Source organism: Sarcophilus harrisii, chromosome 6 (genome assembly GCF_902635505.1).
Source record: "Sarcophilus harrisii chromosome 6, mSarHar1.11, whole genome shotgun sequence".
NCBI classification, from domain to species: domain Eukaryota; kingdom Metazoa; phylum Chordata; class Mammalia; order Dasyuromorphia; family Dasyuridae; genus Sarcophilus; species Sarcophilus harrisii.
This window is the reverse complement of record NC_045431.1, coordinates 130492120-130517231: the sequence shown is the minus strand read 5'-3', so window position 1 is coordinate 130517231 and position 25112 is coordinate 130492120. Positions and strand designations below refer to the sequence as shown.

At 35.9% G+C, this 25112-nt stretch overlaps 1 protein-coding gene across 4 annotated transcripts in view; it reads right to left on the bottom strand.

Annotated features, from left to right (window-relative positions):
* Positions 1-25112, bottom strand: part of LEF1 (lymphoid enhancer binding factor 1) — a 161234-nt gene that overhangs the window by 23318 nt on the left and 112804 nt on the right. For 2 of the 4 annotated variants that reach the window (XM_031943814.1, XM_031943813.1), the window contains exons 6-10: positions 17776-17866; positions 16029-16112; positions 13353-13475; positions 11454-11616; positions 1255-1362 (exon numbers count right to left, since the gene is read on the bottom strand). In XM_031943814.1, the coding sequence (XP_031799674.1) occupies positions 1255-1362; positions 11454-11616; positions 13353-13475; positions 16029-16112; positions 17776-17866 (569 nt within the window). The remainder of the gene's footprint in view (positions 1-1254; positions 1363-11453; positions 11617-13352; positions 13476-16028; positions 16113-17775; positions 17867-25112) is intronic. The other 2 variants (XM_031943816.1, XM_031943815.1) reach the window with 1 other exon arrangement.

The window sequence follows — 25112 nt, the reverse complement described above, 5'->3', positions numbered from 1 at the left end:
GACAAAAACAGAGGTCCCCCTTTGAGCATGGCCAGTGCAAAAATATTTTAAATGAATTGTTACAAAGTAGATCAAGATAGTATTAGAAGAGGGAATTTTCAAAATAGGAGATTGAAATCTAAGCATTTTAACATTCCACTAATAGGAAATTATTAGAATTCTGTATATAAAAGGACACAGAGAATGAAGGGCATATAATCCCTAAAATGGAGATATTCCTACTAAATCAAAAAAAGAGGTGACCAGCTTTTAAAAGTCTGAGAAAAATTTGCTTCATAATGCCAGGTTTAATCAATAGTCTTGGACAATAGGCCCATCCTCTCTTATCTCAGTAAAATGAATGGAGAAGACTGGGGCAACTTTAAGGCCTTCTTCCCACTTCCAAAGTCTATGAAATCATAAACTTTCAGGATGAGATTTATAAATATTTTAAGGGAATCAGGCAAAGTTTTGGTAGAGAATTAAATACTATGTAAGACACTGTCTATGTAAATATAAATTCTTGCTTGAATGTGAAAACCAATAGGAACTATGTTCACCTTCACAGCAATTCAACTTTTGTCCTTATCACAGGGAATATCCTATACATTTTAAGATTTTTCTACCAATGTTGGAACATGAGAATTTTTTTCTAATTAGTTTCATAGTTCAAGTTTTTAGAGTTATAACTGTTTTCCTTCCTTAAAATATTAAAAAAAACCCGACTAAATAGATCATTAACAAAAATATACACTCATGAGACTTTAACTTTGCTAATGCAAGAACCCAGAAAAATGCACAGTGATTACAGCAATCATTTCAGAGGCATCAAATGCAGCAGCCTCATAAGGATTTTTTCATGGAATTTGAGAATGGTAAGAGACCTTAATGGTCATCTAATCTAAATTCTGCATCTTCAAAAGGAGTCATCCAGTACTTCTATAATAGGGAAGTCTTTACCTTATTAGGATCAGAGATTTAGAGTTGGAAGGCACATTAAAAGTTATCTTGTCCAACACCCTACATTTAACTGATAAGGAAACAGAGGCAGCTAAAGAAGTTAAGGAATTTTCCCAAGGTCAAATAGGTCATACAGAACAGAGCCAGGATTCAAACCCAGTGCTCTTTCCAGTGTAGTATTCTGCTTCCTGTTATAGTTATATATGCATTCTAAGCTGTTTAGTTTTAAATAAATTAATGCCTGAAATACATACTTTGGATAGCAGTAAGAAAAAACAAATGAAAAATAAGCAACCATAGACAGTATATGCTTACATAATTGTCTCTCGCAGACCAGCCTGGATAGAGCTGCATGTGTAACTGCCTTTCCTTCCGAGCTAATTCATAATATTTAGCTTGTTCTTCACGGGAGAGGGCGTGCCACTGCAAGTAAAAATGGGAGGCACAGAGAAGAGAAGAAAACAAAGGCAAGTGAATCCAATAGATAATCATGGCAATATACAAAGGCATCTTTCAAACTTTTGAATTTATTAACTGATTTACCCTTAAATAATCGAAGACCAAATGGGTAAGTGAAACATCCCCACTCCAGAATTGGTGGCTACAGAGAAGTCAAACCTTGAGCCTTTCTTTTGTGCTCAATTATATCTTAAGGCACATCAAAATTGATCAAATTTTGCTAAGAAAAATTATTTCTATGATCTCTCAGTATTTTCAATTATAAATTAAAAGATTTCTTTGGTGTGTTTCGGCATCATTTTGTTTTGTTTTTTTGTTTGCTGTATTCTTTATTGTTTTGTTATTACTATTATTTCTCATATTCTCAGAGTTCAATTTAAAGTCTTATTCAATCATGCAAAATGAAAAAGATTTCCAGATTTTTTTTTTTTTTTTGCACTGATGACTTTCATGGATACTTTCTCTGTCACGTGAAGAAATTTCATCTTGTAAGGAAAGGAAATGAGCTTCTTTCACATGACCCTTCCTTTCACATAGCAACACATCAAAGATCTCTTTCTCTCTCTCACATACACACACACACACACACACACACACACACGCATGCAGGTTTACACGCCTGCATTTATTAACTTTACTCTGCCAGCTACAACTTGATTTCAATTATCTCATTTGGCAAATCTAGATAGCAAATATCCTTTATGCTTTCCTTGTGTCATGCTTTGATATATTTCTAGATAATGTATATTATGTTAAAATGGAACATTTAGGCCCTATAAAAACAGTGGAGCCAGAACTTGAACACAGGACCATATGAATTCAAGTATGTTTTTCTTTTCTATCAATTCACTCCTATTTGTATGTGTATACATATAATGCATATGTGTGTGCATACATACATCCCTAAAATTCTTTCTTTCTTCAAACTTCTTTATCACTATCAAGGGCACCACCACCTTCAGTCACTAAAGTTCAAAACTTGAATGTCATTGTTGACACCTTGATCTCTTTTAGGCACCATATGCAACTTTTAGCTGTCACATTGATTGTATCTTTGCAGCACCACTTGCATGTATCCCTAATGCTGCTTCCATCCTGGTATACGTCCCCATCATATCATACTAGGATCATTTCAAAAGCCTGCTGCTGGGTCTGCCTGCCTCAGGTCTCTCGCCATTGGTTCAACCTCCACTCAGTTGCCAAACTGACACCTGCAGGTGTTACTATATCACCCTGCCGATTTTTTTTTTTTTTTTTGCATTCCAGTGACTTTATTATCTCTAGGATTAAATAAAAAATTCGACATTCAAAGCCCTTGGTAACTTGATATACTTTTCCATTCTTATATTTTACTTCCCTAAATTTATTCCACGGCCTCCCTGAATAAGATACTCTACTAACTCTTCATTTTCACTGGTTGTACAACCTCGCCTTTCTCCCCTCTCCCACCATGGCCAGAATTCCAGAATTTTCTCTTTCCCTTTTTTTCCTGGCTTCCTTCAAGTCTCAGTTTCTGTATTTTTCTTTTTCTTTTTTTTTTTTTTTTTTTTTTTTTTGCTGAGGCAATTGGGGTCATTGCCAGGAAGTGTTAAGTGACTGAGGCCACATTTGAACTCAGGTCCTCCTGACTTCAGACTGGTGCTCTATCTACCGTGCCACCTAGCTGCCCCTGCTAGACGTATCTTGCAATCTTGTTTGTATGTTGCCTCACCTATTTGAGATCCTTGAAGACAGGGACTATTTTTTGTTGTTGTTGTTCTTTGTGTGCCTAGTCTCTTAGTATAGTGCCTGGCACATTGTAAGTGCTTAATAAAGGCTTTTGTCTGATTGACTGAACAAGAATGACTCCAAAGGAAAGATATGAAAGTATACATACTCCTTTGATGAGGTAGGGAGAGGGACAGATTCATGGTGTGGGACACTGAATATATTTTCATACAGTTTTGCTGATTTTTCCTTCTTCCTCTTTTCATTAAAAAATAAAAATAAAAATCCAAACTTTGTTATAAGAGATGATTCTATGCAAGAGGGAGGGGAGAGATAAAGAAGGAAATTTAGGCAAAGTAAAAACAAGATATCAGTAAATTAAAAAAAAGAAATGTTAAGTATTTTTTCAGAAATTTTATTATTCATCTTATTTGCAATGAAGTGGGATCTTCCCAAACCTTAACAATATCTGCCAGGCAATCATTCTTCTATATTCTATATTCTATCTATTCATCACAAAGATTGCTCTCTTCTCCCTGATACTCTCTTTTTTCTAGGTTTTCATGATACTGGTCTTCTGTTTTTCTTCCTACCTATCTAACTCCTTTACTGGATCTTCAACCAGGTCATGTCCATTAACTATAGGGGGCTGCACATAGGGGCTCCCTCTTGAGCCATCTTTTCTTCTCTTTCTATAGTATTTCAGTTGGTGATCTCAGTTTCTATGGATTTAATGATCATCTCTGTGCTGATGATTCTCAAGTCCACTTATTCAGTCCCAATTTCCAGACTCAAATCTCCCACATCTTAAAACTTAACATGTCTAAAACTGACCTCATTATCTTCATTCCACATCTTCCTCTCTTTCTAACTTGCCTATGTGCAGAGTACCACCACCTTTCCAGTCACCCACAATCTTCCTTGAGCCCTAACACTTTCTCATTCCTCATATCCAATCTGTTGCCAAGGACTGTCAAATTTACCATTGGAACATTTCTTGTATACATCCTCTTTTCTTCTTTGACATCGCTACCACTCTTAGTTGATGTTGTTATTCAGCCATTTGTATTTCCTTCTTCAACTCATTTTATAGATGAAGAAATTGAGGCAAACAGGGTTAAGTGATTTTTCCAGAGTTACACAGCTAATGAGGCCAGATTTAATCTCACAAAGGGGAGGCTTCCTGACTCTAAGCCCAGTGCTCTGTCCATTGCACCACCTATCTGTCAAAAACCTTATGTCAGGATTGCTGAAACAGGCTGCTGATTGGGTTCCCTGCTATTCCAATCCATCCTCCCTTCAACTGTCAGTAATTTTCCTCAATGTCAGGCTTGACTATGTCATCTCTCCCTAGAACTTCAATGGCTTCTTATCACCTTCAGGATCAAATATAAAATCTTCTGTTTGGTGTTCAAAGTCTTTCAAAATCTCCTTCCTTCTCCCTCTAAATTCCAGGGCTTTCCCTCTGTTTATTACTTCCAATTTATCCTGTTTCTATTTTGTCTGTATACAGTTGTTTTTATGTCATTTCTCCCATTAGACTGTCTTTTACCCTTCTCTGCACCTCAGCACCCTGCCTGCCACACAGTAGAGCTTAATACATGTTTATTAACTGATTGATCTTTCAAGAAGGAATAGCAATGTCTGAAGGCAGAGCAACAAACTAATTTTTGAAGATCCCTTAAAAGTTTTTGATTCCTAATGGAAAATAAGTTTATTTTTTAAAAGTGCTATATTAGTATAGTATGTAAAGTTTAAGAGACATACTCTAAAATTCATGACTTCAGCTCAAGACAAATTAATAAATATAAAATTTGTTTAAAACTATACTCTTAAAATAAAGTTACTAGAAACATATTTTTTTTGGTTGTTGTTGGCCAAACTAGTATAAAGAGTTAAATAAATACTGGCCAGAGGGGAGAAAAACAAAGGCCATAATTTTACTAGCAATTTACAGCTTAACTCATAGATGAGTTAAGGAACTAAAATACATATTTCATCATATACCCATTATATTCATTCACTCAACACAGTATTGAAATGAGATATATATTCAGTCATTGCGATCCCTTCTCACACCAGAATATTCATGCCTGACTGAGTCAATAAGCATTTTATAAGTGCCTATTATGTTTCAGACACTATGATAAGCACTGGGAATATAAAGGAATTCTACATGGTTTAGAGAGCTGATAAAGTTTGATAATCTCAAGAAATTTTATAAATCAGAGATAAAATTACATCATAAGCATGCTTAGGTATTCATAAATAAGAATGGAAGTGAGAGCAGTTATACAACACTTCAATTCTAGTTTCAAAACATTTTCTTTAAGGGGAAAATCCCAGCCTTATGATTTTATTACTATGGAAAATTACTGATGTAAATTGTCTCCACTGATGCAGATCTGTATTCCATTCTCCTGAGAAGTTAAATTACTTTGATACAGCCAATACATGTCAGAGGCAGGACTTCCTGACTTCAAAATGTGTCCTCCCACTAACTTTCAAAATTAGGTTGACATAATAATCACAACCTATATTTATAAAATGTTTTGCACTTCTAAGAGACTTTCACATACATTTTCTCGTTACAAACAACCTTGTAAAGTAGGTAGTACGTTATTATCTTCATTTTACAGATGAAAAAAACAGAGGCATTAAGAAGCTAAAGGGTTTGTTAAAGATTACTTAGCTAGTAAATAGTGGAGCTGGAACTTGAACACAGGACTATATGAATTCAAATATGTTTTTCTTTTCTATCAATTCATTCAAAGCTGAGCAAAAGGTACAATGATACAGAACAAATTCTTAGCTTGCATTTGCAATTAATTGGAATTCCTTTTTATTTTTTTTTTTAGTATTTTGTAACAGTTTTTGGACATGGACTTTTATTACAATATTAACTAGTTATAACAATACACAATATACATAATAAATAGATTAAGTTACTAGATTAAAACAAATAAAATAATGATGTTAATGTTGAAAATTTGGGCAAAATAAATTCACTAAATTTGGCTTAGGCTAGAAGATGCATCTCTTTTTTACAGTAAGTGTTCTCCATTTTCTATCTTCATCACTTCATGAAAAATTAAAAGTATTGCACATACGTTACTTAATGTCCTAATTAATATCTATTAGGAAACAGCTTGGCCACATTGAAAGAGGTGAGTAAAACAAAACCCAGGTATTTGAGAAATTCTCTAATATCCTTCTCTTATTCTGTTTATTCTGCAAAAAGAAATCTTATAAACAATTTTGTTCATAATGGGATTTCAAAAGACAAATGTGAGACCATCAAATTTTGACTCATTTAATTGAATTGACAGTTCTTTTTCATTTTAGAGATACAGTTAAAAAAAAAGGGGGGGCAGCTATTATAAGATTAAATATGCTTGGAGGAATTTGGGCAGAATTTTTAATTCATACAAAAAGAGAACTTCATTTGTAACGAGAGGTACAATTATCTCAATGCTAAACTTAAAAAAAAATTTTAAACCTGATAACTTTTAAGGGCTAGCAGGGTCTGCTTATCCTTTGTTAGGAGAGAAAATCTGATCTTAATCAGAGCTCAGAGATCTGTAAATAGAAACAGGTGTCCAAATCAAAGACAGAGGGACTCCAAATAAGAAACATCATTCAGGGACACATGGCCTGATTTGGGAGTTGTTAAAGGAGCTGAAAAAGTAGCAATTGCTGGAAACATGCCTGAAGAAGAAGGAAGAAGCATGTCTCCTTGTATTTTTTCTTGGCTTGCTCTCTCAAGCAGGAAAAATAATTCCTGCTAGAGGATTGGGGATACTTCAACTAAGAAAAAATTGTTTAAGAGCATTACATGGTCTCAATAAAAATGTCAACTCTGATTCTGCAGTGATTCCTTTTTTTACAGGGTCAGGGGAAATGACAATCAGCCTTTAAGCTTGTATAGTTTAGAGTCCTCCAAGGGTGATGGGAATCACCCATCTGTGATGATTTAGTAAGGGGAATGATCATAATTATTGTTATTAAATGTTTAAGAAGCTACTGGGTCCTGGGTATCCTATGTAGGACACCAGAAAAGCTATAATTTGCTCTCATTTATTCTCTTCTCAGCCACAGTCTTTTGCAGATAAGGGAAGAATTTTTAAGGCTGGGAAACTACACTGATAGTGCTACAGAAACACCTCCTATTTATAAAGATTGATTATCTCAAATATTTTGTATTGCTTCTATACTTAATTTTATTAGTTATTTCTAATAATTGAATCACTTTCAATTAGATAAAACATGATCTTCTATGTCTTATAGAACATTATCACATGCACCAAATATGATACAAGAAAGTTTGGCTTAAAAACAAAAAGCAAAAACAAAAAAACTAGTAACTTGCATGACAGATGCCAGAATAGAATTAGGTTGTATAAACTTACAAAACAGATAAAGCTAAGTGCTTATCTGGCGGTGCTTGCTTATCGTCCTGTATAGCAGGGATTCTGAGGTTGGTGAATCACTTGAGCTTAGGAATGCTGAGCTGCACTAAACCATCTGGGTGTCTGAACTAAGTTCAGGGGTCAGGGAGACCACTAGGATCCCTAAGGAACATCATATCAGGTCCAGATCAAAGCTCTCAGGCTGATCAATAGTGGGATCAAGCCAAGGAGTGGTGGAGGAGAAGAAAATGGAGGTAGAGAACAAAGAAGAGATGAAGGGAGGGCAGAAGGAGGAGAAGCAGAGAAAGAAGAGGTGGAAAAAAGAGAAGGTGGAGAACAAAGAAAAGTAGGAGTAAAAGAAGAAGGAGGAGAAGCAGGGGGAGAAGAAAGAAAAAGAAGGAGGAAAAAAGGGGAAGGAAGAAAAGAAAAAATGTATGTGAGTTACAAAAATATTTGCTTTACAAAAGGGCAGTATGGATAGAGAGACAGTTTGAAACCAGGAGGATTTGGGTACAACTCCAATAACCACTGACACATACTATTTGGGTAACAGAGTAATACACTTAATCCCCTAGCTGCTCTAGACAATTCTTTATTTTTATAAATTACAGAGCAGGTGCTCATTGGCACTGATAACTGGAAGTTTCCTCTACTAATGAAATCATCGTTCTGAAAATGAATATTTATTTATAGATGCTCAACTGCTTAATTGGCAGGCCTGGGACCATAAAAAAAATCAAAGCTATTCCAAATAAAATATTGTTCAAATACTAATATCGAGTGTGTCCAAGATTGTAGATTTAAGTACACAAAACCCTTAAATTAATTGACAAAAATTCAGCAGACATTTGGAAATATGCTAATACGTCTGGAGGGATTGGGCCATGTGGTAGTTGGTAGATGGATGTGAAAATTTTATAAGCATCACAATATAGGAGAAAGAAGAAGTTCAATGGTATAGATTCCAGTTCTTGTTAGTGTTCAAACATGTCAAATGCTTTTATGCTCCATTTGGAGTTTTCTTAGCAAACATACAGGAGTGATTTGCCTATTTCCTAAAACATTTACAGATGAGGAAATGAAGGCAATCAGGGTTAAATGACTCATCCAGGCTCACACAGCCAGTGAGTGTCTGGTCATATTTGAACTAAGGAAGATGAATTTTCCTGACCAGGCCCAACAACTTGCACCACTTCGCTGTCTCCATTGTGAGAATTTAGTTAAATCATTTAAACTCAATGAAGTTTCCTCATCTGTAAAATAAGTGTGGGTAAGAGAATGGGGGATGGAGTTGGACTGGATAATCCCAAAATTCCCTTCTATCTCTAAAATTTTATGATGGCTCCAAAGAAATGATTGAGGGCAGAAAGATACTATTCTGAAGAAGGCTGAAAAGCAAGTACTTCCAGGTATTAAACACTCTGAAGTCCAGAGGTTCAATATATCTTTTGGTTGCTACAGTGGGGCTGTTTCCCTGGTAGAAGCAAACCTTTCAGAAGAACTGTTTTTACTCTCCAAGCCAAGTGGGAATTAAAACGGTCCAGTAATGAAGCATTTAATAGTAATTTAAAAGTTTATAAAGCACATTCCTCAGCAAATTTCATTTGTTTTTCACCCTGGAAAGTAGGTGCTTATAATTATCCCATTTAAAACTGAGGGAAGAGAAGGGGATGGCAACAAGTATTTATTAAGCTCCTACTATGTTCCAGGTAGAAAGGTGTCACAGTGGCTAGGTCTTTCTGAGTTCAAATCTTGCTTCAAATAGTTACTAGTTTTATGATCCAGGGCAATTCACTTAAACCTGCTTGCCTCAATTTCTCTTTTGTCAAATGAGCTGGAGAAGAAAATGGCAAAACCCGTCCAGTATATTTGCCAAGAAAATCCCAAGTGGGGTCACCAAAAAATCACACACATCTGAAAATGATTTAACAACCACAAATTCACTGTGCTAAGCAGAATGCTATTATTATTCCCATTTTATTGTTCAGGAAAGTGAGGTAGACAGAGGTTAAGTGACATGCCCAGAGTCACACTGTTATGTGTCTTAGGCTAGATTTGAATTTGGGTCTTCCTAACTCCAAGTTCAGCCACTGTGCTACCTGCTCTTCCAGATTTAGGATAATGATGCTCAGCCTTTAGAGTTCTTGCTGGGGTTGGATCTGGTGGTATCAAACTTAGGCATTTTCCTTTATACTAAAGTGCAGTATAGTGGAAAAGGTATAGAACATGAAGATCAAAGACCTGGCTTTGGATCCCACTTCTACCACTTACTTTCTCTGTGCTTTGATTTTTTTTACATATGTAAAGTGAAGGAATTTCACTTGATAACCTTTTTGTCCTACATCTATGATTATATTCCTTCTATTTTGCCTTACAGATTTTGGGGAAAGATGGGCACTTGAAAGAGACAGTGTTTTCTCCCTTTAGGTAAGAGGAGAGAAATGGGGTGAAGGTCAGAGGACATGGGTTCACTTTTTGGCTCTGTTCTTTTAACAATCTATATACGTGTGTGACTGTACAAATAACTTAACCTCAGCAGGCCTGCTTCCTCATCTGTGAAATGAAAGGATTAGACTAGATACACTATAATTTCAGGTCCTCTCCCAAAGTCTTCAACACTACCTAACTTCTCTTTTTCAGCTCATAATCTGGGTTAGTATTATTAATTGAACCAACTTGCTCTGGACCTCTGGAATTTTCTTCATGGTTGCTCTTTTCCTCCTAGTACATGGTACCAGCCTTCTCCCCTACCTGCCCCCTTTTTCCCTCAGAACCATATCACATCCTTATCTCTTTCACACTTTTCATCACTAATATTTTCCATAAGAACTTTTCATATTCTGCCATTAGATTCCTTTATTCAAACAGACCCCTAAACAAAATCCAATAAGCCACTGACTCTCTGGGAATAATTTTAGCACTTTGATGAATTTGATTTCAGGGACCTAGGTGCTCTCTCCAGTGATGGCAATGGCAGTTCATCCTGTAAGACTCTTGTTCGTGTCTTTCCCAAAGTCCTCCAATACATTGGAGGCATTTCATTGGGTTATATTGTTCTATCCCTGATGTGTGGAGGGGTCCTAAAAAAGAAAGTCTATAAAAGGAATCTTGTAATGAGTTGCCTTTGATTCTCATGATATCCAAAGTGGAGCAGGGTGCACCATGAGTCATTGAGGGTCCTGGGGTTATAGGCCTACATTAGGTTTCAGGTCCCTCTTTTCCTTCCTGGGATAATATTAGTCACCCTCCTCTTGCAGATCTTAGGGAACAGACTTATAAGGAATAGGGATGGGAGTATGGGAATTGGGGTCCCCAAAATTTTAGGGAAACAAGAAAACTTGAATTGTTGAACTGTTTAAAAAATGCCCATTACAAGCAACTTATAAATTATTCTGGTTTGACATCAATAAGAAATAGATTGTGAAGATGTATCTTCAGTTATGCATATATTTCTGTTCAGCTATATTCCATTTGTCTTGTGTCTAGATCTCCATTTTTTGTGAGGTGTTTCTTGTATACTGTCCTGTCCCATTCATTGAATGATAAGCTCCTTGAAGGTGACCTGATTTTTTAGGGCTTTTAAAAAAGATTTTAATTCTTTCCAAGGTCCAGGAGGTGCACAAGTTAGATAATAAGTTTTCATGAGAGACTGGCAGTTCATAAAAAATGATTATTAAATTTTCAGTTGGGAGCATTTACATCTTAGAAACTGATAATACAAATCAGAGTTTGGTTTATTGTTTTGTTGATTAGGCTTAAGAAAGTAGTATAGAAAATGTTAACAATAATGATAAAATTTTCAAGTGTACTGAGAGTACAATGTTTTGGAGGGGTGACCTGGTTATTAAACATTTACCACCATGTGGATGCTAGAAGGTGGGGTTTAATAAAATGTTTCCTTGGTGACTGTAAACATCCACATACTTTTTCACTACTTACCCTTCGGCCTAGAATCTGGTTGATAGCTGCACTTTCTTTCAGAGTACACTCAGCTACGACATTTGCTCTCATTTCTTTCATGTATAACATAAAAGCATTCAGAGGTTTCTTAATGTGAGGTCTTTTCGGCTCCTGCTCCTTTCTCTGTTCATGCTGAGGCTTCCTAAAAGGTGGGAGTTGAGGACAGTGAGAAGAGGATCACAAGGGGAAGAAAAGAGAGTATCTGTTTATCATCAATAGCCAAACTTACTCCTACGAATAAAGATGGTAGGCTCATTATATATCCATGTGTTCTTACATTTGAAGAGATGGAACCCAGCTAGATAGATTAAACCTAATTATATCAACAACAGAACTCAGCAAGCCACTGATTCTTTGTAGATAAAGGCCTTTACCAAACAATACATTTCCCATAAAAAAGGAAAGGGCTGTAATAATCTTTGACATAAACTGGAAATGGATTTAGAGTTATAAAGAAGTAGCAGACTGGGAGAGTGGTTTAAAATGTGAAGAATTCACATCACGCTTTATTATCATCACAAGGGCCCTTTATTGATGTGAAAAGGCTCACGGGCAAAATCAAAAATGATTTTAGCAGCAGGTTATGAGTGAAGGTTTTTTTAAAGGTCAGAGGTGAGGGGAAGTAAGGGAAGGATCTATAAAGTTAGAGAGGAGTTAGGGTGAGTCCTAGACAGAAACAAACTTGCAAGAGGGTTATGTCTGTATCATGGGACAGGACGAGTAGAGTATGCCTTAGATATGCTCACAAGACAGTCTCAGGAATTTAGTCTCCCTTTGTGTGTGACAACAAGATTGTATGGATTTGTTTCAGGGTTCACATCAGTCTTATCCTCAGTTTACTTAAAGCCTGAATTCTTTTTTTTTTAAATGAAAGAGTATGCACATTTCTTTATAATTGGCACACATTTCTTTATAATAAATATGACAGGCATTGGGGATAAAAAAAGTAAAATGAAGATGTCCTATATCAACAGGCATATATTCTAGAATCAGAATCATGGAATTTGAGAATTGGAAGAAAACTCAATAGCCAATTAGTCCATTTGATACCTGAAAGGAATCCCCATAATTCTCTAATAGGTAAACATTCCTCTGATTTCTGCTTAATGACTTAAAAGGAGGGGGAAACCTCCTATTTTTCCAAGGTAGTCCATTCCATCTTGAACAGATCTAATTGTTAGGAACCTGTTTTTCCTAAAATCAAGCTTAAATAGACATCTTTGCAATTTCCCCACATGTCTCCTGGTTCTATCCTTTAGAGCTGTGTGAGACCCTGGGCTAGTCACTTAACCCCAATTGCCTCAGGGAAAAAAATCACATGAGAAGGAACATAGCCTGAGGCATGGGGTTTTTATTTGCTCCTAATCTCTGCATTGCTAAAGCTTCAAACCAGAATGTGGGTGATGTCTTTAGCAAGTAAGGTGCCAATGTACCAGTTTATTTTATATGGATTTCCTAGGATGTCCAGTAGCCCCATTTTTTTTTTTACTGTAGTAAATTTACTGTATGTATGTAGTAGTTATATATATATATATATATATACACACACATATATATATATATATAACTATGTAGTAGTTATTTACTGTATGAGCTGAACTGGAGTTGGCACTCTCCTGGCAAACAAACCCACTACTCATAAGTCCAGATCTGGAGATTCCTTTGGAGGGAGTAAGTTTTATTGATTATCCAATGTTCTATTCTTTGCCTTCTGAATTATAAAATAAAAAAATAATGATTATAACACAAGGAATCAAAGCACTTCTGAGTAGCTACAGAGTTATGGCCAGGAAGGCAACATGCAAAACAAGTTTCCCCAATAAGAGAAGTGGAGAACAAGAGGTGTTGAGAATGCCAGGAAACCAAAAGCAAACTTACACGTGCATTAGCTCATTGTCAGTATGAGGATGTTCCTGTTTGACCTGAGGCGTTACAATGGCTGGATGAGGGATTCCAGTTGTGTGGGGACCTGGAGGGCCAGGGATCATATGATGTGAAAACCTAAAAGAAAAAAGAAATAGATAAAAATAACTGTCTACCACAAGCCATCATTGTAAGAACCTGGGAGAAGTCAGTAAACAGGACACATTAAGAAATATGGGAATGCCATTGAGCTGACAGTATAAACATTGTTCACTGAACAGAAGAAAATTTAATATTGTGTATAGTAACTGCATTTTTTCCTTAAATCATTTGATCAAGATTTAACAGCTGAAAAAGTTTTCCAACCAATTTAAAGGCCTCAGAAAAAACTCAAAGGATCATAGTAGGATCACTTAGGCCTGGAAAAGACGTTTAAGGTCCTCTAACCCAACCCCCTCTTTTGAGGAAAGTTAAGGTCTAGAGAAGTTGAATTCTTTGCCTAAGGTCATAAGGTCAAGAATAAAAAAAGATCAAAGATTTACAATTAGAAGGGCCCTTAGAGGTCATTAAGTCCAAAAGATACATAAAATATATTTCTTTTTGAAAAAAGAGTTTTTCAACAATAATATCAAAAGAACTATTTATTTGGACTATAATATTCCATGATGGTAATTCTTTTTATAATTTTAATAAGAGACCAAATAAATGAAACAAAAAAGTTATCTCTTCAACTTGCAGAAAAGTATCAAAGTATAAGAATCTCCACCCTGGACATTCATCCAACTTTTGCTCTCTCCTATCCAAAGATCAAGAGAAGCAGGAGGAAATAAGAAGAAGGAAGATTTCCTTCAAATAATAAACATAGTTGAACTTGTCCCAGATACTTTACTGTACAGAATATTCCTGAAACTATATTAAGAGCACTGTTTAAGAAATCCTGACTTATGGGAAACTGATAAAGAATTCAAGAAGACATTTTTAAATGAGTTCAGTGTTGTATTTGATATCAAGAAATAGCCAGGTACATGTATTAAAAGCAACTACGTTTCCAAAGGCTTTTTTCCCTTATTTTTTTTTCCTGAGGCAATTGGGGTTAAGTGACTTGCCCAGGGTCACACAGCTAGGAAGTGTTAAATGTCTGAGGCCACATTTGAACTCAGGTCCTCCTGACTTCAGGGCTGATGCATTGTACCACCTAGCTGCTCCCAAAAGTTTTTTTTTAAAGACCATTATAATGGTCTTAAAATATCCACCACCAATGAGCACAAAGAAGGGAAACTGCCATGTAAGAAAAATTAAACAAATAATAATCAGAGAATCAGTCTTAGAACTAGAAGAGACCTTGGAGGTCATCTCCTTTCAACAAGTTTTTTTTAGGTATATTTGGCTTCATTCAAGAAACTTCTGCTTTTCAAAGTGTTTTAAGGATTTAAGAAGAGCCCTCCTCTTCCTACATGGCCTTCCCACACATCCAAGGTTGGCAGCTTTCTTCAATCACTTCAACCCCCAAAACAGGCCTTTTTTGGGAAAAATTAAACTCTTTCATCTAGAAAGAATGGACTCTCCTTGAATATGTACTAAAAACTTTAAAAAAGAATCAAGACTGCAGGACTTTCATCAGAGAATTAATCTGCTAAATTTAGTATTTCAGAAAAACAACAGATGATACTGATTATTTGTCAGTGAAAAAACCCTGTCACCAGACAAGGTGACTTGAAGTTAGGTATGAATTTTGTTTCCTATGAGGAAAATTTTGGTTTTGACTCACTAACTGAAATGTCTACAATTCGCCTATATAATTATATGTATATATATATATACACACACACACACACACACACACATATATATATATATATATATATATATATATAAATTACAAAGAACTTAAGAAACCCAGGTTAAAAAATTTTTTTTTAATGTTTCTTCCCATTTATTAACCAAATAGTTTGATGTCCCATATAATGACAGTATTTCCCTTGACAAAGTCATACCAAATGCTGTGTGAATATATCAAGCACAGAATTCAGAAGCCATCTTTTCCCAGGTGCAAAAGCATTTACACAGAGCAATTTGTGGCATGGCAGATCTCAGAGAGCATTGCTTGCACTAATAAGTCAACACATGGCCTGATTCACACACTAGTACAGACATCTCATAGGTTACTGACAGCTTATACAAACAACCCTTCTCCTGGAGCTGGGACTGGACCCTGCAGAATCTATGTATTTTTACCAACTAGTCATGCTATGCTGAGATTGAAATTCATGTCCAGGAAGCAAATTAGAGGGCAAGCCACTTTCCCCCCTCTTCTTCAATATATTTTATTAAATCAAGCAAACTGTGACTACAATTTCCAACATTAGAATATTTCACTCCCAACCTCCCCCCACATACATGTAAATGAGGAGCCCTTTCACTTTGGGAGTAAATATTTCCAAGTAGAGGGGATCACAGATTATTGGCGTATCTGGTTTCTATCTCCTGTCTACAATATATGGCTCCTACCTGGGAAATCCTAATTAGCACTTCTAGTGTGGGAGCCAGGCAGCCTGTATCTACAGACAAACATGTTGTTGAAATTGAGGCACTGCTCCTAGCTGTCTAAAAGGCAAGCAGAGGCATACAAGATGCAAGAGAAAAGCAGCAGCTTGTATTCAAATGCCCCAGTTTTCCGCCTCCTCCACCTACCTGGACATGGAAGTGTCGACTGAGAGTGAGGATGGGTAGGGCTGCCTGAATCCACCCGTGATGGGATATACAGGCTGACCTTGCCTGAGGTCACAGAAGAAAGGAGCCCATCAATAATAAAAAACAAGAGTTACCAACTAGCAACAACAATGAGAGGAGGGCAGGATTAAAATAAGTTGTCTGGGGTTTCAACAGTTTCCCCCCTTCAGTTTCTTCAGTTATAGATAACTAGTTTCCCATCTCATTCCCACCCCCAAAAGAGTCATTTTTCTTAAAGAAAATCCCTCTTTCCACACACACCACTGTTTAAAAACCATATTAGTCAGTTAAAAAGACTTGTGAATCAGGTCTTCTCCACTAAAAAATAAATGAGTAAATAAGTAAAAATCAGTCAGTAAATTTCATTTGAAAAGTCCTCAGACTGTTAGGAAATGGAATTTTTTAAAAAGTGTACAAAAATTGAATAAATCAATCCCAGTGACCAAACATTTTTTTATCTCCCCCCATGGACATACATATTTCCTCCATTCACATATTCCTTCAAGAAACAAACAAAATCTCCCGTTTGTTTTTCTTTCCATTACTCCCTTCAAATTCCATCTCTTCTTTCCTCCCTCTCTGTCTTTCCCATGTCTAACATTACACTGTCTTGCATACTTAGTTTACACTCCCTCTTTTAACTGCCCCTGATGGGACTCAGCACAGGATTAATGCCCCCTAAGTAGCTAAGTTCAGAAAGAATAATTGATTCAAGTTTGAAAGTGTAAGCACAATCAATTAAATTCAAACAGAGTTATTGACTGAGAGATTTAATGCTTTAATTAAAAAAAAAGACAACTGGCATTTCCAAAGCTGCTGGCCTTAACAGCAACCAAGAGGACGATCCATAGTTAAAAAGAGGAGAGATGAGAATTCTTAGCACACTACATAAGGGTAGAGGTAAGGGCAGGGGAGAAGGAGGGAAAGAAACTCACTGAAGTTTTATCACAGATTCCAAGATCTGGAATAGTATACTTCAGGAGGGGGGGAAAAAAGATGAGGATAACAAAGATAACAAAAAGGCAATACCATGTTTCTTCTTCCCTCATTCTTATAAATTACATTTCCTTTCCCTTTTAAGTTTTGATTAAACAAATGATTTTAGGAAAAACAATTTTTAAAATGCAATAAAAACAAAAATACTTTTAACATAAATTTTTGGATAAAAGAGATTGAGGTTGAAATTCAAGGTATATACCACCTTTCTCAAAATTCAGGAACTGTTTTCATATCTTCAATTCCTATATAAGGTCTGCTCTGCTGACAGCTGACAGCTCTTTCTTCCCAGTTTGAAGAAAGTTCACTACTTTAGCAAGAAAAAAACCCCCATTACATATATTCACCTTTGGTGCTAGAAATTACAAGTTTATTAATAAAAAAAACTTTTAAAAATGTTTTCCCTAAGAACCATCTATTTGCAGTCATACCAAATGCCCAAAGCAACACACTGGATCCATCCAACTCTGAGCTTCAAAGCAAAAATGTTATATGTTCATTTTCTACACATATTACAAAACAGATTCAAACTGTTTCAAAGTCTACATTCTTTTAATCTTTTAAATTGAATTGAAATGAATTGACCACCTTCCTCACGAAGTGAAATTTTCTTTACTCCATGGTACCGTTCATAAAGTTAACATGAATAAATGAAAAAGGAAAGGTATGAAAGTATAGATATTCTACTTCCAAGTTGTCAAAGAGTTCTTACCAGCCAAGAGGTGGGGCAATCTGTCCTACACCACTTGGAGACAGGGGATAAAAGGTAGGAATGTCAGGAGCTGGAGGATGTCTGGACATACCTGTTAAGAAGAACAGAGGAGAGGTAAATTTTTAGATTCAACAGGCCACTGAGCAAAGAGATAAATGAAAAAAGAAATAAAATGCCTTATGCTTTAATTAAGAGATGGAATCAAATTGTTTTTGTTGTGTAAATTTGGAAGAAAGTTGTAAAGAAAGCACTTTGTAAAAGACTGTATAATCATGAACTTGTAGTATTATATTACTATTATTGTGAATATTGTTATCTTCACTTCAAAGGGATTTAAATTCTAGGGGGAAAACACTTTGATTAATGCACGATATATTTTTGTAATACAGTTACAACATTTAACTTTTTGAGGAATCAGTGAAACCACAAATGCAACATTGACTCAAACTAATCAAACTGACTTTAGAAAGATGTTATTCATTCCACTTTATTTCCTTTTAGCGAAGAAACAGTTATACTGCTCTTCTGAACTGCAGCATGAAACAAAAAGGGGAATGATGACACAGGTAAACAGCCTTCCATGGAGCTTTTGTAGGATTAGGTAGGTATCTACTTTTACCAATTTTAACTGGCTACCTCATGGATGAGATTTGGAAAATTTGCTACCAGAGGATCAGTGATTAATTAGGAATCATCTTCAGCCTCATAATGATCATATTTGATATGATTCATTGGGTTTCTGGCTGTCACTTCATCGTCGGCTAAGTTTTGCAAAGCTAGTTAAGACTTCTGGGCTTCAAAGTCATCTTGTTCCACATTACTTGTATTTCCTAGAATGGCAACATCCTACTGGAAATGCTCCTCTTCCCAGACACAGAGTGTCCCTTAATTGTAAGAACTACCTCAAGATTAGATATAATTCTAGCATCAGATGACTTTTCTTTCAATAAATTTTACCCTATACTTTATGAAAGAAAAAAGAATAAGGGAGAAAACCCCATGAGCAAGCCTATAAAAAGTTGTCATTTAATATGTTTGGGGAAGTAAAGCCTAGGACAGAAAAAGCTATTAGGGCTTCTTAACACATTAAATCAACTCCTTAAAAGGACTATCTCAATATTTATGTTCACATTCTGGAGGTGTGAAAGCTAAAGAGGCATCCACATAGGAGGCTGAAATGGTACTAAGAGTAGATTGCTAGTATATAGGTAGTACAGATAAATTTGTGACATTTATTTTTCATGCAAAACTCCATTAAGTTCTATCTGGATTTTAGGAGATACCAAAAATTTTAAAACTGAAAACAGAATTTCCTAAGAAGGAAATACCAATGTGACTTATTCAAATTTGACATTTACAAGGCTTTATATATATTATCTCACTTGTTCCTCACAACAACCCCATGAAATAGGTGTCATTATTAGCATCATTTTACAGATGAGGAAATTAAGACTGAGATTTGTCTAGGATTCTATGGGTAGTCAATATCTAATGAAGGTTTTCCTGATTCCAAGTCCTGAACTGCTGGACAGTTCAGGAACTGTAGGAAGAACAAAAGAGGGGAGAAAGTTGATGGCAACAAGAAATAGCCAAAACTGAGCCCATGAGCAGCTAGGTGGGGAGTAGATTACAGGCCCTAGAGTCAAAAAGACCTGAGTTCAAATCAGGTCTCAGACACTTACTAGCCGTGTGACCTTGTGCAGATCATTTAATCTTGTTTGCCTCAGTTTCCTGATTTATAAAGTGAGCCTAGCACCTGCTTTAAGTTGCTAATGCAACTACAAAGAACAGGAAAACCTTCATACCCAAGAAAGCAACTTGTTTTAGCACTTGGTGACCCCATCTGGGATTTTCTTGGCAAAGATATGAAGTGGATTGTCATTTCCTTCACCAAAGTAAGCAAGATATGGTGGGGCCAAAAAGGGTAATATTGTTAGATAGCAGTTCCTGTGAAAAAGATATGGACTTTTTAGTAGACCACAAGCTCACTGTGAGTCAACCATATGTCACTTCTCATACAGAAGTCTCCTATCTTCAGACTGAGTCTTTAAAACCCATTTCTCCCCCATACTTGGAGTGTGGTCCCTTCTTTCTGCTTTTCTGAATTCTTGCTTGTATACCTCCCCACATAACTATTAAGTATTCTTCCCAACTCTAAGTTCAGTGGTCTCTCTATCCACTTATCATTGTCACATTTGGTCACATATGTCCAAATGGTACCACGTTTTGAGAAGAACACTGACTAATTGACTTGATCCAAAGGAGACTGGATATACTAGTCAGAAGATGAGTTTAATAAGATGAGTTACATGTATATGTAACATGAAAAAGAGTATATTTAAGGACAGATGACAGTTGTCTACAAATATTTGAAAAGCTGTCAAGTAAAAGAAAAATTGGATGTGTTCTGCTTGGCTCTAAAGGAAAGAATAAAGAACGATAAGTAAATTTGAAGAGAGCCAGATTTTATCCTGATGTAAAGAAAGTCTGCCTGATGATAAGAGCTGCTCCAAAGTATAATCTGCTTTCTCAGGAGGTACTTGACTCACCTTTATTAGAAAGGCCCATTTCTCAAGGATGTTGCAGACTAGGGATTCTTAACCTTTTAAAAAATATCATGTACCCATTTTCAATTCCTTTTTTAGAATAATGTTTTTAAAGCATAAAATAAAATAGGTTACAAAGTCATATTGAAATAGATTTTTTTTTCATCCAAGTTCACAAATTCTTAATAATCTATACATGGATCAAGTTAAGAACTCGTTTTGTAGAGGAAGGTTCCTGTTCAGGTCTGCATTGAACTAGAGAAGCACAAAAGTCCCCTTTGATTCTGAAAATCTACTGAAGAATATATATTGATAGAGCTATGATTTCGTCATCATGGCTAGTCTTTCAATGAATCTAGAACAACAGGGGCCACTAAGCCATATCTAAGGATCTTTGCATGCTGCACAATGATCTATATTACACTTTAATTTATTTTGTTTAATATTTCCCAATTATATTTGCCTTTGCTTCAGACTGCATTTGGAAGTGTTGAAGCCACCACATGTTTGATAACATTTGATTGAGGTCACAGCCCCAAAGTTAGGCTCCTTTGGCAGAGGCAGTTAGGTGATGTGATGATATAATGCTGGGTCTGGGGTCAGAAAGATAAGAGTTCACATCCTGTCTCAGACAATTTTTAACTGTATGACCCTAAACAAGTCACACAGCCTTGGTCTGCCTCCATTTCTTCAATTGTGAAATGGGGATAAGAATAACACCTACCTCCCAGTGTTGTGAGGATGGACTAAGATAATATTTTTAAAGGGCTCAGCAGAGTATACTCTGAAGTTTAATAAATGCTTTTTTTCTTTCTTTGGCCAGACTGGTCTGGAATTACATGAGCTGAAAATAACTACAAAATGATGGACCATTGAAAGTTAAGACTGTAAGAGAAAAAGGAGAACAGGGAGATGTGAAAGTGGGGCTTGAATCACCTTCCAGAAGAAATAAAAGTGTAGATTGGCAATTGAAAATATTATTCAGGATGAGACACTTAGTTCTGACTCATAAGCATGTGTGATGCCTTTCAATAGCCAGAATCTTTTCAGTAGGGGCCAATGTTTGATTCTACAAAATTAGGACACAAATAAATAAAAATTGTAATATTTCAATACTTGTACTAGTCAATGTGACTACTTCTTCTGAAATAGATTAAATCCTTTCATGATTTAGTAGATCATCTTAACAAATTTCTAGGTTCAAAAAGAAAACAAAGCACCAATTGCCAGAATTGAACCTCTATGAACTTTGCTAGACAGGTCTCCAGATGACAGATGAATAGCCCATTAGATAGGCCCATACTAGAGATTAGAGCTGATGTTTCATTGTCTTTACCTTTGAGAAGCTAGGGTCACCTCTAAGCCAAGGTGAAAAACAGGATCTTAGAATTAAAAAAAAATCAACACAAACTGAAAATAGGAGTATGATAGTATTTTTCTAAACCTCATTTGTTGCAAGGCTGTCCAATACAGATAAGAAAGTAAATCCACTCCAGGAATCATCCAGTGAAGACAAGCCAGACTTATTTGTCACTACAGAGGTCAATACTGGTAACATTTAACCTATTTAAACCTATTTAAAGTCTATGAAACCAACAGCTTTTTATGTGTTTAAAGTGGCTTTCAATATATCCTCACAAAACTGCCTCTTGTATGTTCCTATAAAACTTTCCTTCCAAGTTAACTATCCATTATTATCCTTCATATGCTTTGAATTGTAGCCAAACTGACCTTTGACTCACTGAGTCCATCTTCTCTCAGCATGCTGCTATATGGCTGCTTTGTCCCATGTATGAAATGCCCTCCCTCTTTACAAGTGCTTAGTAGAATCTCTAGGTTCTTTTAAAGCTCAGCTCCAGTATTATTTCTCATAGAAATGTTTTTTGATTCTTCAAGTTGCTAGTGCCTCCCCTGACCCTTGCCACCAAAATTCCTTGGTATATATTTTGCTTTTTCATTTGGGGGTATTTGTTGTTTCCTCTCAGTAGAATATAAAGTTTTTGAGGTAAAGCACTGTTTTAGTTTTTTCTTTGTTAATAATCTGGGCCCAAGCACTGGACATAGAATATAAGTAAATGAAAGCAAAGAATTTGGTAAGTCATACTCTGTGCAAAACATGATATTAAGTGCTAGAGAAACAAATAAAGTTAAAATGTCCCTGCTCCCAAGAAGCTCACATTTTAAGAGGGGGACAAAACACATATGAAGTCAGAAAGATCTCTTAGTCTTTAGGATAAGGAACAAAGTAGATACATTTTCTTTAATATCATGTCTATTAAAAACCCACATTTATATCTGGTATTGAACATTTTGATGATGCCTTTGGTATTAAGAACTCTCCATACCCCCAGGATTCTGATAGCAAGTAGTAGTTTGGGCAGCTGCACCTATACAAGTAGCTGCCAGGTCCCATCAACATAAAGGTCTCTGAATAGAAGATGACCAGAGGGCTGGGCTCTAAGAAGGGCCAGTACTCTGGGGAGACATCTATTCTTGGGACTCTTTGGTTTACTCGTAGATTGGTGACAGGTGTTGCTAACTAATGTTCTTCTGGTTTTTACTGGGTAGATGACCTGTGATATTAACATAGATGCTTCCAATCATATCTTGGTGACAGAATTTGCATTCATGGAATATGAGGTAAAATATGAGGTAAAAGGAATGATTCACTGGATTAAGCCAAAATGGGAAATCTAAAGTCCTTAAGATCTAAAAGTACTGAAAATTTTCTTCTAGAGTAGAAGTTCTTGACTTACTTCCTGCCCCAGTGTTATATTGTTGGCAATCTGAAGAAGCCTCTTCAAAATGTTTATAAATTAATAAGATAAAATATATATTGTTACAAAGGAAACCAATTATATTGAAAAATAGTTATCAAAATAGTTAAAGACCAAGTGCGGATTAAGAATCATGCTTCTAGAGAGTATTCTTGAATCTTCTAGGAAAATGTACAAATGGACATATTGAATATAGACATTATGAAACTTTCTTAAAGATTTTCCAGCATTCAAGATACATTAAAATACATGTTTGTAACACTCTTTTAATCATCACAACTAAAAAATGCCTGATAATGAAAGAATATTCCAATAAGATTCAAATGGCATAGGCAAAGAATAGCAGGAAAAGGTATACTGAGACAAGTTAGGAGACTTGAGTTGTAGCCCTTTCTGTGTCATTAATAAGCTACTGTTACCTGTAACATAAAGGACAAGCTTATTTCTGAAGATCCTTGTAGATTGACAACTCTGTGATTCTAAGAGCAGCTAGCAATAGTATTAGCAACTAAATAAGCCTTTGCCCAATTTAAGATTTCTTTAAGTGGAACTAACAAAACAAAAAGTACAAGGAAGTGCAAGGAGAGCCAAGTCAAGGCTTTAATCCACTTTCTTGAGTGGGAGTAGCTATTAATTCTTTTCAGAAAAAGAGCTGGAGGTCAGATGGTCTATGGCAATAACAGAACTCATGATCTTTCCTCCCTAAATGTAATGTGGTCTCTCTCTCTCTCTCCTTTTGGAGAGCTCAAAACTTCAATCACTCCTACTCAACTCTTTTGTTCTAGTGTGATCTTGGATAAGTCTTTGATCTGTCCTGGCTTCTTCATCTATAAAACAAGTGGCTTAGACTGAACAGTCTTCAAAATAGCTTCCAGATCTAGGACTCTTCTTTTTCTAACTCCTAATGTTTCTTGGCCCAGCCCCTCTTCTGATCCTGGCTTATATCATCACAACACTGAGTAAACTTCATCACCTTACTTGGACTACTACAATAGTCTCCTAATGATTCTTTCTGCCTCTGGTCTCCCTTCTCTCTCCAATCCCTCCTTCACACAGTGATCACAATAATATTACTTAACAAATTACTATTTGATACTCTCCATAGTAATTGTATCAAACCTTTTTATTTCCTGAAATCTCCCATGGCTGCCTCTCCCTCATCTTAGTTAAGAACCTTGACTCATATTTTAGAGAAAAATTGAAACCATTCACTGAGAGCTCTCTCTTCTTCCCTTTTCCTCATCTCATCATTCAGGTGCCTTTTGCTACTATTTTATCCTAACCTTAACCTGTCTCATATTAAGAGTTGGCCTTCCTTTTTGCCAAAGCTAATCCCTCTACCTGTACGAGTGATTCCATTCTATTGGTCGTGTTCATTCTCATTTCAGTCTCTCCCTTTCTACAAGCTTATTCCTGATAGCTTACATACATTCCCATTTCTCCCCCATCTGCAAATATCCTTCACTTTGCTCCACATTGACGATAACTATTCTATATTATTGCCTCAAACAAACTGAAACCTGGAAATATCCTTAGCTTAAAAAAGCCAAGGTCTCCCACTGCATCTGGTGACATCTCCATCATCCTGATCTGTCATACCAGGGAAGCCAGATGGCTCTGGAGGAGAGAATAAGACTGATGACTTTGCAAAACTCTGTTTCTTTTAAATCCAATTCATTTGCAAGTCAATATATCATCTTTTCAATGCCATTGGTCCTCTTTGAGAATGGAAGACAAATAACAATAATATTTCTAATGCATACTTATAACTATTTCACTCCCCAGTTTAAAAATCTTCCATAGCTTCCTCTTGCCTAGGTTAAGATATAACTTCCTTAACCTAGCATTCAAATTCTTTCCAAATTTGGCTCTAACCTATCTTTATAGTTTTTTCTACATTATTTTTCTTCACATACTTTAGCCAAATTGGAATTTCTCAATCTTATCTGAACTTTCCTATCTCTGTGAATTTGTATAGGTTACCTACCATACTTGAAGGGTATTTTCTTTTAAC